The sequence below is a fragment of the Leptodactylus fuscus genome (genome assembly GCF_031893055.1).
Source record: "Leptodactylus fuscus isolate aLepFus1 chromosome 7 unlocalized genomic scaffold, aLepFus1.hap2 SUPER_7_unloc_1, whole genome shotgun sequence".
Taxonomy (NCBI): Eukaryota; Metazoa; Chordata; class Amphibia; order Anura; family Leptodactylidae; genus Leptodactylus; species Leptodactylus fuscus.
The window spans coordinates 796,177-812,746 of NW_027439807.1; the positions used below are offsets into that span (position 1 = coordinate 796,177).

General features: G+C 43.1%; 1 protein-coding gene across 1 annotated transcript in view; it reads right to left on the bottom strand.

Moving 5' to 3' along the window:
- NPR1 (natriuretic peptide receptor 1) overlaps positions 1 to 9,640 on the bottom strand; it is a 56,667-nt gene extending 47,027 nt beyond the window's left edge. The window contains exon 1 of the mRNA XM_075261213.1: positions 8,332 to 9,640. Coding sequence (XP_075117314.1) covers positions 8,332 to 9,037 — 706 coding nt within the window. The 5' untranslated portion in view covers positions 9,038 to 9,640. The remainder of the gene's footprint in view (positions 1 to 8,331) is intronic.
- Between the last annotated feature and the right edge of the window lie 6,930 nt (positions 9,641 to 16,570).

Consider the following 16,570-nt stretch of genomic DNA (forward strand, 5'->3'; position numbering starts at 1 on the left):
ATGAAGAAGAAGAGACATGTGAGGATTATATAGAGCTGTGGTCACATGAAGAAGAGACATGTGAGGATTATATAGAGTTGTGGTCACATGAAGAAGAGACGTGTGAGGATTATATAGAGCTGTGGTCACATGAAGAAGAGACGTGTGAGGATTATATAGAGCTGTGGTCACATGAAGAAGAAGAGACATGTGAGGATTATATAGAGCTGTGGTCACATGAAGAAGAGACATGTGAGGATTATATAGAGCTGTGGTCACATGAAGAAGAAGAGACATGTGAGGATTATATAGAGCTGTGGTCACATGAAGAAGAAGAGACATGTGAGGATTATATAGAGTGTGGTCACATGAAGAAGAAGAGACATGTGAGGATTATATAGAGCTGTGGTCACATGAAGAAGAAGAGACGTGTGAGGATTATATAGAGCTGTGGTCACATGAAGAAGAAGAGACGTGTGAGGATTATATAGAGCTGTGGTCACATGAAGAAGAGACATGTGAGGATTATATAGAGCTGTGGTCACATGAAGAAGAGACGTGTGAGGATTATATAGAGCTGTGGTCACATGAAGAAGAGACATGTGAGGATTATATAGAGCTGTGGTCACATGAAGAAGAAGAGACGTGTGAGGATTATATAGAGCTGTGGTCACATGAAGAAGAAGAGACGTGTGAGGATTATATAGAGCTGTGGTCACATGAAGAAGAAGAGACGTGTGAGGATTATATAGAGCTGTGATCACATGAAGAAGAGACATGTGAGGATTATATAGAGCTGTGGTCACATGAAGAAGAGACATATGAGGATTATATAGAGCTTTGGTCACATGAAGAAGAGACATGTGAGGATTATATAGAGCTGTGGTCACATGAAGAAGAAGAGACATGTGAGGATTATATAGAGCTGTGGTCACATGAAGAAGAGATGTGTGAGGATTATATAGAGCTGTGGTCGCAAGAAGAAGAGACGTGTGAGGATTATATAGAGCTGTGGTCACATGAAGAAGAGACTTGTGAGGATTATATAGAGCTGTGGTCACATGAAGAAGAGACATGTGAGGATTATATAAAGCTATGGTCACATGAAGAAGAGACGTGTGAGGATTATATAGAGCTGTGGTCACATGAAGAAGAGACGTGTGAGGATTATATAGAGCTGTGGTCACATGAAGAAGAGACATGTGAGGATTATATAGAGCTGTGGTCACATGAAGAAGAGACGTGTGAGGATTATATAGAGGTTAGGTCACATGAAGAAGAAGAGACGTGTGAGGATTATATAGAGCTGTGGTCACATGAAGAAGAAGAGACATGTGAGGATTATATAGAGCTGTGGTCACATGAAGAAGAAGAGACGTGTGAGGATTATATAGAGCTGTGGTCACATGTAGAAGAAGAGACGTGTGAGGATTATATAGAGCTGTGGTCACATGAAGAAGAGACGTGTGAGGATTATATAGAGCTGTGGTCACATGAAGAAGAGACATGTGAGGATTATATAAAGCTATGGTCACATGAAGAAGAGACGTGTGAGGATTATATAGAGCTGTGGTCACATGAAGAAGAGACGTGTGAGGATTATATAGAGCTGTGGTCACATGAAGAAGAAGAGACGTGTGAGGATTATATAGAGCTGTGGTCACATGAAGAAGAAGAGACGTGTGAGGATTATATAGAGCTGTGATCACATGAAGAAGAGACGTGAGGATTATATAGAGCTGTGGTCACATGAAGAAGAGACATGTGAGGATTATATAGAGCTTTGGTCACATGAAGAAGAGACATGTGAGGATTATATAGAGCTGTGGTCACATGAAGAAGAAGAGACGTGTGAGGATTATATAGAGCTGTGATCACATGAAGAAGAGACATGTGAGGATTATATAGAGCTGTGGTCACATGAAGAAGAGACATATGAGGATTATATAGAGCTTTGGTCACATGAAGAAGAGACATGTGAGGATTATATAGAGCTGTGGTCACATGAAGAAGAAGAGACATGTGAGGATTATATAGAGCTGTGGTCACATGAAGAAGAGATGTGTGAGGATTATATAGAGCTGTGGTCGCATGAAGAAGAGACGTGTGAGGATTATATAGAGCTGTGGTCACATGAAGAAGAGACTTGTGAGGATTATATAGAGCTGTGGTCACATGAAGAAGAGACATGTGAGGATTATATAGAGCTGTGGTCACATGAAGAAGAGACGTGTGAGGATTATATAGAGCTGTGGTCACATGAAGAAGAGACATGTGAGGATTATATAGAGCTGTGGTCACATGAAGAAGAAGAGACGTGTGAGGATTATATAGAGGTTAGGTCACATGAAGAAGAAGAGACGTGTGAGGATTATATAGAGCTGTGGTCACATGAAGAAGAAGAGACATGTGAGGATTATATAGAGCTGTGGTCACATGAAGAAGAAGAGACGTGTGAGGATTATATAGAGCTGTGGTCACATGTAGAAGAAGAGACGTGTGAGGATTATATAGAGCTGTGGTCACATGAAGAAGAGACGTGTGAGGATTATATAGAGCTGTGGTCACATGAAGAAGAGACATGTGAGGATTATATAAAGCTATGGTCACATGAAGAAGAGACGTGTGAGGATTATATAGAGCTGTGGTCACATGAAGAAGAGACGTGTGAGGATTATATAGAGCTGTGGTCACATGAAGAAGAGACGTGAGGATTATATAGAGCTGTGGTCACATGAAGAAGAAGAGACGTGTGAGGATTATATAGAGCTGTGGTCACATGAAGAAGAAGAGACGTGTGAGGATTATATAGAGCTGTGGTCACATGAAGAAGAAGAGACGTGTGAGGATTATATAGAGCTGTGATCACATGAAGAAGAGACGTGAGGATTATATAGAGCTGTGGTCACATGAAGAAGAGACATGTGAGGATTATATAGAGCTTTGGTCACATGAAGAAGAGACATGTGAGGATTATATAGAGCTGTGGTCACATGAAGAAGAAGAGACATGTGAGGATTATATAGAGCTGTGGTCACATGAAGAAGAGACATGTGAGGATTATATAGAGCTGTGGTCGCATGAAGAAGAGACGTGTGAGGATTATATAGAGCTGTGGTCACATGAAGAAGAGACATGTGAGGATTATATAAAGCTATGGTCACATGAAGAAGAGACGTGTGAGGATTATATAGAGCTGTGGTCACATGAAGAAGAGACGTGTGAGGATTATATAGAGCTGTGGTCACATGAAGAAGAGACATGTGAGGATTATATAGAGCTGTGGTCACATGAAGAAGAAGAGACGTGTGAGGATTATATAGAGGTTAGGTCACATGAAGAAGAAGAGACGTGTGAGGATTATATAGAGCTGTGGTCACATGAAGAAGAAGAGACATGTGAGGATTATATAGAGCTGTGGTCACATGAAGAAGAAGAGACGTGTGAGGATTATATAGAGCTGTGGTCACATGAAGAAGAAGAGACGTGTGAGGATTATATAGAGCTGTGGTCACATGAAGAAGAAGAGACGTGTGAGGATTATATAGAGCTGTGGTCACATGAAGAAGAAGAGACGTGTGAGGATTATATAGAGCTGTGGTCACATGAAGAAGAAGAGACATGTGAGGATTATATAGAGCTGTGGTCACATGAAGAAGAGACGTGTGAGGATTATATAGTGCTGTGGTCACATGAAGAAGAAGAGACGTGTGAGGATTATATAGAGCTGTGGTCACATGAAGAAGAAGAGACATGTGAGGATTATATAGAGCTGTGGTCACATGAAGAAGAGACATGTGAGGATTATATAGAGCTGTAGTCACATGAAGAAGAAGAAACATGTGAGGATTATATAGAGCTGTGGTCACATGAAGAAGAGACATGTGAGGATTATATAGAGCTGTGGTCACATGAAGAAGAAGAGACGTGTGAGGATTATATAGAGCTGTGGTCACATGAAGAAGAGACATGTGAGGATTATATAGAGCTGTGGTCACATGAATAAGAGACATGAGGATTATATAGAGCTGTGGTCACATGAAGAAGAGACATGTGAGGATTATATAGAGCTGTGGTCACATTAAGAAGAAGAGACATGTTAGGATTATATAGAGCTGTGGTCATATGAAGAAGAGACGTGTGAGGATTATATAGAGCTGTGGTCACATGAAGAAGAGACATGTGAGGATTATATAGAGCTGTGTTAACATGAAGAAGAGACGTGTGAGGATTATATAGAGCTGTGGTCACATGAAGAAGAGACGTGTGAGGATTATATAGAGCTGTGTTAACATGAAGAAGAGACGTGTGAGGATTATATAGAGCTGTGTTAACATGAAGAAGAGACGTGTGAGGATTATATAGAGCTGTGTTAACATGAAGAAGAGACGTGTGAGGATTATATAGAGCTGTGATCACATGAAGAAGAGACGTGTGAGGATTATATAGAGCTGTGGTCATATGAAGAAGAGACGTGTGAGGATTATATAGAGCTGTGGTCACATGTAGAAGAAGAGACGTGTGAGGATTATATAGAGCTGTGGTCACATGAAGAAGAAGAGACATGTGAGGATTATATAGAGCTGTGGTAACATGAAGAAGAGACGTGTGAGGATTATATAGAGCTGTGGTCACATGAAGAAGAGACGTGTGAGGATTATATGGAGCTGTGGTCACATGAAGAAGAGACGTGTGAGGATTATATAGAGCTGTGATCACATGAAGAAGACACAAGTGAGGATTATATAGAGCTCTGGTAAGATGTAGAAGAGACGTGTGAGGATTATATAGAGCTGTGATCACATGAAGAAGAAGAGACATGTGAGGATTATATAGAGCTGTGGTAACATGAAGAAGAGACGTGTGAGGATTATATAGAGCTGTGGTCACATGAAGAAGAGACGTGTGAGGATTATATAGAGCTGTGGTCACATGAAGAAGAGACGTGTGAGGATTATATAGAGCTGTGGTCACATGAAGAAGAGACATGTGAGGATTATATAGAGCTGTGGTCACATGAAGAAGAGACATGTGAGGATTATATAGAGCTGTGGTCACATGAAGAAGAAGAGACGTGAGGATTATATAGAGGTTAGGTCACATGAAGAAGAAGAGACGTGTGAGGATTATATAGAGCTGTGGTCACATGAAGAAGAAGAGACGTGTGAGGATTATATAGAGCTGTGGTCACATGAAGAAGAAGAGACGTGTGAGGATTATATAGAGCTGTGGTCACATGAAGAAGAAGAGACATGTGAGGATTATATAGAGCTGTGGTAACATGAAGAAGAGACGTGTGAGGATTATATAGAGCTGTGGTCACATGAAGAAGAGACGTGTGAGGATTATATAGAGCTGTGATCACATGAAGAAGAGACGTGTGAGGATTATATAGAGCTGTGGTCATATGAAGAAGAGACGTGTGAGGATTATATAGAGCTGTGATCACATGAAGAAGAGACGTGTGAGGATTATATAGAGCTGTGGTCACATGAAGAAGAGACGTGTGAGGATTATATAGAGCTGTGGTCATATGAAGAAGAGACGTGTGAGGATTATATAGAGCTGTGATCACATGAAGAAGAGACGTGTGAGGATTATATAGAGCTGTGGTCACATGTAGAAGAAGAGACATGTGAGGATTATATAGAGCTGTGGTCACATGAAGAAGAAGAGACATGTGAGGATTATATAGAGCTGTGGTCACATGAAGAAGAGACGTGTGAGGATTATATAGAGCTGTGATCACATGAAGAAGAGACGTGTGAGGATTATATTGAGCTGTGGTCACATGTAGAAGAGACATGAGGATTATATAGAGCTGTGGTCACATGAAGAAGAGACATATGAGGATTATATAGAGCTGTGGTCACATGAAGAAGAGACGTGTGAGGATTATATAGAGCTGTGGTCACATGAAGAAGAGACGTGTGAGGATTATATAGAGCTGTGGTCACATGAAGAAGAGACATGTGAGGATTATATAGAGCTGTGGTCACATGAAGAAGAAGAGACGTGTGAGGATTATATAGAGCTGTGGTCACATGAAGAAGAAGAGACGTGTGAGGATTATATAGAGCTGTGGTCACATGAAGAAGAAGAGACGTGTGAGGATTATATAGAGCTGTGGTCACATTAAGAAGAAGAGACATGTTAGGATTATATAGAGCTGTGGTCATATGAAGAAGAGACGTGTGAGGATTATATAGAGCTGTGGTCACATGAAGAAGAAGCGACATGTGAGGATTATATAGAGCTGTGGTCACATGAAGAAGAAGAGACATGTTAGGATTATATAGAGCTGTGGTCATATGAAGAAGAGACATGTGAGGATTATATAGAGCTGTGGTCACATGAAGAAGAGACGTGTGAGGATTATATAGAGCTGTGGTCACATGAATAAGAGACATGAGGATTATATAGAGCTGTGGTCACATGAAGAAGAGATGTGTGAGGATTATATAGAGCTGTGGTCACATGAAGAAGAGACGTGTGAGGATTATATAGAGCTGTGGTCACATGAAGAAGAAGAGACATGTGAGGATTATATAGAGCTGTGGTCACATGAAGAAGAAGAGACATGTGAGGATTATATAGAGCTGTGGTCACATGAAGAAGAGACGTGTGAGGATTATATAGAGCTGTGGTCACATGAAGAAGAAGAGACATGTGAGGATTATATAGAGCTGTGGTCACATGAAGAAGAGACATGTGAGGATTATATAGAGCTGTGGTCACATGAAGAAGAGACATGTGAGGATTATATAGAGCTGTGATCATATGAAGAAGAGACGTGTGAGGATTATATAGAGCTGTGGTCACATAAAGAAGAGACATGTGAGGATTATATAGAGCTGTGGTCACATGAAGATGTTTCTATATATTTAGGTTTTTGGAGTCCTGTCGTCCTCTCCGGTGGAGTCTGGGTAGTTTTATGGACTTCACATGTTGTGTATGGCGAGTTCTGTGTTTCGGGTGGAGATCATTGGCTGGCGCTATGTTGGTAACAATACGTCTCTGTCGTTGGCATGTTGCCCTTAGTTGCAGGAAGCCCGTGTGCCTGTCCCCCTTCCCCCTCTCGTACCTTAGGAGTGTTTGATGTAAAATGGCCGCCTGGTTTGCCGCTCCTGGTTATGGTGACTGGTTACTCATTCACTGGACCTGTAACTATGTGACTCCCCGAAACTCACCATTAACCCTCGCACTGCTCAAGGTTATAATGACAACGAGAGATGATAGAGCCAATGAGGCCCTTCACAGCTCTGCCGCACTATGGGGGGCCTCCAGACCTGACTCCTTGGGCAATGCCCAGTATATGATGGTATATAGGTATATACTTAGAGTTTTTCTGACCCACGGACATCTTTGTCTTACTTAGCCCCATCACCTCTGAGCTGCTGGAAGTGTTTGTAGCCTCTCCACCCCTGGAGGAGCAGATTTCGGCGTAGTTCTCGGCAGGCGTGTGGACTTGGCAGCGCTTTGTTGTATCGCCGCCTGTCACAGAGGAATTTTGCTGATCCCAAAACTCCTCCAGGAGATCTTAGAACTCATTACTGGCAGATTTGTCGTCCTTTTACTTGTGTCACCAGCGAATTAACCTCTCGGGGTGAAGATCTGCGTTTCATGGAGCGGTCGTCGCCGCGTCTGGAGACAGAGCGGAGCTCAGGAGTGCGCTGCCCTTTACCAGTTATCGGGAACGGACGTCGGGGGGGCGCCGTGTGATTAAACTTTAATGTCGTTTTAACTGCAAAAGTTAATTTGTTTTTGAAAGATTCCTTCAATATTAATTCCAAGACGACGAGAGCCCCGCTCCGGGGACTCCCGTAAAGTACGGATGTAGCAGTGCTGGCTCTGCGACTAGTACGGAACTGACTCTGTCTCATGCAGCCGAGCAAACTCTGGCAGGTGTGCAAGAGCCGAGTCCGTACGATGTACTAGACCTGAGCTAACAGTGTAAGATGTAGCAGAGCTGACTGTGCAATGTAGGAGACCTTATGACATAAACACAAAGAGCTGACTGTGTCAGAGGTAGCAGAGCTGACTGTGTCAGAGGTAGCCGAGCCGACTGCCAGACCTAGCAGAGCTTCCTCTTAGATTCAAGGCAGCGGTCTAACATGTATGTTCTCACTGTGTGTAATGTAGCAGTGCTGACTTTGTGACCTGGCACAATTCCTAGGATGTGTTACCGTTGCGGTTACGTAGGACTGCCGGTAACACCTCCTGCATTAGGCTTTTCATGGTACCAAAGTAACAAGTTCAGTTCTGCTACATCTGCATTCCTACGATGTTTGACCCGAGCGGCGTCCGCCCCACCATGCACCAGACACGAGAATGATTTTAGTTACTACTTACTACGACTTTTCTGGGTGATTTCCTGGAGGATGGGGGTGAAGTTGACCGGTTCCGTCTCGTTGATGCTCATGTCGGCCACGGTCATGTTTTTGAGTTTTCCTAGCTCCACGTATGGACCTTCGATGGTGAAGTAGCAGGGCCGGTCGTCCTGTTTGTCCACACTGTACAGCACCATCGCCCGCCTGCTCCAGTTGTACTGCTGGTGGAGATGAACCACAAACTGCCCCAGCTTCAGATAGATGGGACCCATCCTGGTGGTAAACTTGTACTCCTCATCCTTCTCACCAAACCCGTAGGCACTGGCTCCAGCCGTGATCAGAGGGACCTTCCAATGCCCAGTGAAACGACCCACCGGAGCCGCCGAATACATACACCCGGGACCTATGAACACTGCCGGTTTGTAGGTGAACTGAAAGTCTACGGCGACCAACGGGGCCGACGCGTCCGAGCATCTTCCGTATTTGTTCTCGCTGTTCCCAAACACGGGCCAGACGTTGAGGTCAGGTAGGAGATCGGAGTCGTTGTTGATACGTTCAATGGCAAGTCTGATGGCCGGGCCGACTCTCGGCAGTGCCCATGGATACTGCGTGTTGGTCTCCGGCAGCACCACGGCCAACGTCAGATTGTGAACTTTGCCGTTTGTTTGAGAACTGCGACCAACGCACCAAAGCAGCAGCAGCAGCGCCAGCTCCCAACCTCCATGCATGGTTAGAGGGACCTCATGCTCCAGATGCCCCAGAAGAAAGGTAAGTCAGGAAAGGTCTGGAGCGCGCAAGGTTCCTTCCAGCCGCCTTCTTCTTCCAGATGCGAGCACTTGAGTCGGAGGCGCTCACTGCTGCTCCTCGTAGTCAGATCCAGGCAGACTCATGTTAATCATCTCCTCGTCTGTGTGCGAGAGCGTCGCCGCACTCAGCCATTAGACTCCCGCTGCTGGAAGTAACTGGAGGACAGGATTCCTATTATCTGGAGGCTGGCTTCCTTTTTTCCTTCCCCTGACTCAGTGACAAAAGGGTTGTTATCATAAGCCCTGCTGGTTAACCCTTCCAAGGCTACAACCCAAATCATCCAGGTCTCTCCCCCCCCCCCTCCAGCAGAGTCCAACTGGATCTCACAGCCTAGGCAAATCCACGGGGGGCTCTTGGTGGAGGCGCGGAGGAGGCGAGACTTCCAACCCTGAAACTTGGAGGGCGCCCAGAATCTTTACTGAAAAGCAGAACCGAGAGATTCAGATTTTTTTTTTTTCTTCTTCGATATTTTTATGAAGATTTTTAAAAATTTGAAATAAAATGGGGACGTAAGAAACGAAATCCCCGGGAAGTTCTCCCCGCAGAGACAGGTAATGACCACAGGACAGGGGTGAAGGAAGGAGGAAGGGAGTTGTCTGGTGGGGTGGTGGGGGGGGGGGGTGAGGAGGTTGGGGGTACAGAGGAGGACACAGGAGGATGATGGAAAAGTAAGACTAGCCGGGCGAGAGGGATTGTGCGAGAGAGGCAGGTAGCAGAATGAGAGAGAGCGAGGAGCGAGGGGAGTATGGAGACGGCGGCTGGGGGGGCACCAGAGGGTGTGGTAATACTCTGACACACAAAGTCAGGAAGGTGACAACAGTGACGGAGAAATGAAGGAAGTATTAACAGAGAGTAATAATGGGGGAGGAAGGAAGGAAAAAGCACGACAGTCACAATCATCTGTGACATCTCCCCTGGCTTCAAAGGCAAGACATAGAGAGAGGAAAGGAGACTGAGAGAGAGTAACAAGAGGAGAGAGTATGAGAGAGAAAGAGAGAGAGTATGAGAGAGAGAGAGAATGAGAGAGAGTAACAAGAGGAGAGAGTATGAGAGAGTAACAAAGGGAGAGAGTATGAGAGAGTAACAAGGGGAGAGAGTATGAGAGAGAGAGTATGAGAGAGAGAGAATGAAAGAGAGAGTATGAGAAAGTAACAAGAGGAGAGAGTATGAGAGAAAGAGAGAGAGTAACAAGAGGAGAGAGTATGAGAGAGTAACAAGGGGAGAGAGTATGAGAGAGTATGAGAGAGTAACAAGAGGAGAGAGAGTATGAGAGAGTAACAAGAGGAGAGAGTATGAGAGAGTAACAAGTGGAGAGAGTATGAGAGAGTTACAAGAAGAGAGAGTGTGAGAGAGTAACAAGAGGAGAGAGTATGAGAGAGTAACAAGCGGAGAGAGTATGAGAGAGAGAGAGAGAATATGAGAGAGTAACAAGGGGAGAGAGTATGAGAGAGAGAGTATGAGAGAGTAACAAGAGGAGAGAGTATGAGAGAGAGAGTATGAGAGAGTAACAAGAGGAGAGAGTATGAGAGAGAGAGTATGAGAGAGTAACAAGTGGAGAGAGTATGAGAGAGTAACAAGGGGAGAGAGTATGAGAGAGCATGAGAGAGTAACAAGGGGAGAGAGTATGAGAGAGTAACAAGGGGAGAGAGTAACAAGGGGAGAGAGTATGAGAGAGAGAGAGAGAGTATGAGAGAGTAACAAGGCGGGAGAGTATGAGAGAGAGAGAGTATGAGAGAGTATGAGAGAATAACAAGAGGAGAGAGTATGAGAGAGTAACAAGAGGAGCGAGTATGAGAGTATGAGAGAGTAACAAGGAGAGAGAGTAGAATATGAGAGAGTAACAAGGGGAGAGAGTAACAAGAGGAGAGAGTATGAGAGAGAGAGTATGAGAGAGTAAGAAGGGGAGAGAGTAACAAGAGGAGAGAGTATCAGAGAGTATGAGAGTAACAAGAGGAGAGAATATGAGAGAGTAACAAGAGGAGAGAGTATGAGAGAAAGAGTATGAGAGAGTAACAAGGGGAGAGTATGAGAGAGTAACAAAGGGAGAGAGTATGAGAGAGAGTATGAGGGAGTAACAAGAGGAGAGAGTAACAAGAAAAGAGAGTATGAGAGAGTAACAAGGGGAGAGAGTATGAGAGAGGGAGTATGAGAGAGTAACAAGGGGAGAGAGTAACAAGAAGAGAGAGTATGGGAGAGAGAGTGAGTAACCAGGGGAGAGAGTATGAGAGAGAGTATGAGAGAGTAACAAGAGGAGAGAGTATGAGAGAGTAACAAGGAGAGAGTATTAGAGAGTATGAGAGAGTAACAAGGGGAGAGAGTATCAGAGAGTATGAGAGAGTAACAAGAGAAGAGAGTATGAGAGTATGAGAAAGAGAGTATGAGAGAGTATGAAAGAGTAACAAGAGGAGAGAGTATGAGAGAGAGTATGAGAGAGTGTGAGAGAGTAACAAGAAGAGTATTAGAGAGAGTAACAAGGGGAGAGAGTATGAGAGGTAGTATGAGAGAGTAACAAGGGGAGAGAGTATGAGAGAGTAACAAGGGGAGAGAGTATGAGAGAGTAACAAGAGGAGAGAGTATGAGAGAGTAACAAGAGGAGAGAGTATGAGAGAGAGAGTATGAAAGAGTAAGAGAGAGTAACAAGAGGAGAGAGTAACAAGAAGAGAGAGTAAGAGAGAGTGAGTAACAAGGTGAGAGAGTATGAGAGAGTAACAAGGGGAGAGAGTATGAGAGAGTAACAAGGGGCGAGAGTATGAGAGTAACAAGAGGAGAGTGTATAAGAGAGAGTATGAAAGAGTAACAAGGGGAGAGAGTATGAGAGAGAGTATAAGAGAGTAACAAGGGGAGAGAGTATGAGAGAGTAACAAGAGGAGAGAATATGAGAGAGAGTATGAGAAAGAGAGTATGAGAGAGTAACATGGGGAGAGAGTATGAGAGAGAGTATGATAGAATAACAAGGGGAGAGAGTATAAGACAGGGAGTATGAGAGAGTAACAAGGGGAGAGATTATGAGAGTAACAAGAGGAGAGAGTATGAGAGAGAGAGTATGAGAGAGTATGAGAGAGTAACAAGGGGAGAGAGTATGAGAGAGAGAGTAACAAGGGGAAAGAATATGAGAGAGAGTATGAGAGAGTAACAAGAAGAGTATGAGAGAGAAAGAGTAACAAGGGGAGAGAGTAGGAGAGAGTAGGAGAGAGTAACAAGGGGAGAGAGTACGAGAGAGTAACAAGAGGAGAGAGTATGAGAGAGAGAGTATGAGAGTAACAAGGGGAGAGAGTATGAGAGAGTAACAAGAGGAGAGAGTATGAGAGAGAGAGTATGAGAGTAACAAGGAGAGAGAGTATGAGAGAGTAACAAGAGGAGAGAGTATGAGAGAGAGTATGAGAGTGTAACAAGAAGAGTATGAGAGAGTGAGAGTAACAAGGGGAGAGAGAATGAGAGAGAGTATGAGAGAGTAACAAGGGGAGAGAGTATGAGAGAGTAACAAGAGGAGAGAGTATGAGAGAGTATGAGAAAGTAACAAGGGGAGAGAGTATGAGAGAGTAACAAGAGGAGAGAGTATGAGAGAGAGTATGAGAGAATAACAAGGGGAGAGAGTATGAGAGAGTAACAAGGGGAGAGAGTATGAGAGAGTAACAAGAGTAACAAGGGTAGTAGTAAGAGTGAGTAACAAGGGAGAGAGAGAAAATCAAGAGGAGAGGGTATAAGAAACAGAGAGTAACATGAAGAAAGGGTATGAGAGAATAACAAGGCGAGAGAGTATGAGAGTAACAAGAGGAGAGAGTATGAGAGTAACAAGGAGAGAGAGTAACAAGAGGAGAGAGTAACAAGAAGAGAGAGTATGAGAGAAAGTATGAGAGAGTAACAAGAGGAGAGAGTAACAAGAAAGAGTATGAGAGAGAGTGATTAAGAAGGGGAGAGATTATAAGAGAGAGTATGAGAGAGTAACAAAGGGAGAGAGTATGAGAGAGTAACAAGAGGAGAGAGTAAAAAAAGAGTATGAGAGAATAACAAGGGGAGAGAGTAAGAGAGTATTAGAGAGAGAGTATGAGAGAGTAACAAGAGGAGAGAGTAACAAGAAGAGAGAGTATGAGAGAGTATGAGAGAGAGTAACAAGGGAGAGAGAGAAAATCAAGAGGAGAGAGTATGAGAAACAGAGAGTAACATGAAGAAAGAGTATGAGAGACAGAGAGTAACAAGAAGAGATAGTATGAGAGAGAGTAACAAGAAGAGAGAGTATGAGAGACAGAGAGTAACAAGAGTAGAGTTATAAGAAGACAGTACCAAGGAGAGTATGAGAGACAGAGTAACAAAAGGAGAGAGTATGAGAGAGAATCAAGAGGAGAGAGTATGAGAGACAGAGAGTAACAAGAAGAGATAGTATGAGAGGGAGAGAGAAAGAGTATGAGAGATAGTAACAAGAGGAGAGAGTAACAAGAAGAGAGAGTATGAAAGACAGAGAGTAACAAAAGGAGAGAGTATGAGAGAGAATCAAGAGGAGAGAGCAATAGAAAGAGTAACAAGAGGAGAGAGTATGAGAAACAGAGAGTAACATGAAGAAAGAGTTTGAGAGAGTAACAAGGAGAGAGACAGTAACCCTGAGTATTAGTGATAGATAAGACTACACAGGTGAGTATAAGTGATAGATAATACTACACAGGTGAGCCTTAGTGATAGATCAGAACTACACAGGTGAATATAAGTGATAGATAAGACTACACAGGTGAGTATAAGTGATAGATAAGACTACACAGGTGAGTATAAATGGTAGATAAGACTACACAGGTGAGTATTGGTGATAGATAAGACTACACAGGTGAGTATTAGTGATAGATAAGACTACACAGGTGAGTATAAGTGGTAGATAAGACTACACAGGTGAGTATAAGTGGTAAATAAGACTACACAGGTGAGTATAAGTGGTAGATAATACTACACAGGTGAGTATAAGTGATAGATAAGACTACACAGGTGAGTATTAGTGATTGATAAGACTACACAGGTAAGTATTAGTGATAGATAAGACTACACAGGTGAGTATTAGTGATTGATAAGACTACACAGGTAAGTATTAGTGATAGATAAGACTACACAGGTGAGTATTAGTGATAGATAAGACTACACAGGTGAGCATAAGTGGTAGATAAGACTACACAGGAGAGTATAAGTGGTAGATAAGACTACACAGGTGAGCCTTAGTGATAGATAAGACAACACAGGTGAGTTTTAGTGATAGATAAGACTACACAGGTGAGTATTAGTGATAGATAAGACTACACAGGTGAGTATTAGTGATAGATAAGACTACACAGGTGAGTATAAGTGGTAAATAAGACTACACAGGTGAGTATAAGTGGTAAATAAGACTACACAGGTGAGTATAAGTGGTAGATAAGACTACACAGGTGAGTATTAGTGGTAGATAAGACTACACAGGTGAGTATAAGTGGTAGATAAGACTACACAGGTGAGTATAAGTGATAGATAAGACTACACAGGTGAGTATAAGTGATAGATAAGACTACACAGGTGAGTATAAGTGGTAGATAAGACTACACAGGTGAGTATAAGTGATAGATAAGACTACACAGGTGAGTATAAGTGGTAGATAAGACTACACAGGTGAGTATAAGTGATAGATAAGACTACACAGGTGAGTATAAGTGGTAGATAAGACTACACAGGTGAGTATAAGTGATAGATAAGACTACACAGGTGAGTATTAGTGATAGATAAGACCACACAGCTGAGTATAAGTGATAGATAAGACTACACAGGTGAGTATAAGTGATAGATAAGACCACACAGGTGAGTATTAGTGATAGATAAGACTACACAGGTGAGTATTAGTGATAGATAAGACTACACAGGTGAGTATTACTGATCGATAAGACTACACAGGTGCGTATTAGTGATAGATAAGACTACACAGGTGAGTATTAGTGGTAGATAAGACTACACAGGTGAGTATTAGTGGTAGATAAGACTACACAGGTGAGTATAAGTGGTAGATAAGACTACACAGGTGAGTATAAGTGGTAGATAAGACTACACAGGTGAGTATAAGTGGTAGATAAGACCGCACAGGTGAGTATAAGTGATAGATAAGACCACACAGGTGAGTATAAGTGATAGATAAGACCACACAGCTGAGTATAAGTGATAGATAAGACCACACAGGTGAGTATAAGTGATATATAAGACCACACAGGTGAGTATAAGTGGTAGATAAGACTACACAGTTGAGTATTAGTGATAGATAAGACTACACAGGTGAGTATTAGTGATAGATAAGACTACACAGGTGAGTATAAGTGGTAGATAAGACTACACAGGTGAGTATTAGTGATAGATAAGACTACACAGGTGAGTATAAGTGGTAGATAAGACTACACAGGTGAGTATAAGTGGTAGATAAGACTACACAGGTGAGTATAAGTGGTAGATAAGACTACACAGGTGAGTATAAGTGATATATAAGACTACACAGGTGAGTATAAGTGGTAGATAAGACTACACAGGTGAGTATTAGTGATAGATAAGACTACACAGGTGAGTATAAGTGGTAGATAAGACTACACAGGTGAGTATAAGTGGTAGATAATTCTACACAGGTGAGTATTAGTGATAGATAAGACTACACAGGTGAGTATAAGTGATAGATAAGACTACACAGGTATTAGTGATAGATAAGACTACACAGGTGAGTATAAGTGGTAGATAAGACTACACAGGTGAGTATTAGTGATGGATAAGACTACACAGGTGAGTATAAGTGGTAGATAAGACTACACAGGTGAGTATAAGTGGTAGATAGACAGACCTGGCTACCTGACGTGACTGGATGGAAGATGACTTCTGAGTGAGAGTATTACAGGTGAGCACATAACTGATGATGAGAGTTGTAGTACTGACCCTGCAGATGAGTGTGAGGACAAGAGCGGAGGATGGGAGCATTAATGGGGGCGGACAGTAATGACCCATTATTGATTGTGGGGGATGGACCAGACAGTGAAGCCTCCTGTATATACAGCTGTGTCTGTAATACATGTGTATGGTCAGCGTATGCTATATACATAGGTATGATATGTCTGTGTACCCTATATGTCTGTATATGACATCTATCAATGTTATCAGGTGGCCATTGTTGGACTTGTAGTTCCACAGCCTCACGATTTTGCCTCCCCCCCTCCACCATGTCCCGGCGCCCACGTACTGACGCATGTCTGACATTTGTCGCTGTGCTCTGCACTAATAACCTGGCTACATGCGGATTGTCACAGGCGTGTAACATGTAAGCGGTTCCCACATGAGTCACACACACGGCAATCAGCGGCTCCGGGCTGTGTATAAAGGTGTCAGCGCTGATTTATCACCCACGTACCTCTGCAACTCCTCCTGTAAGAATCAGTAGTCACCCGGCTATAACAGAGGAGGAGAGTCCAGGGCCGGGGTTA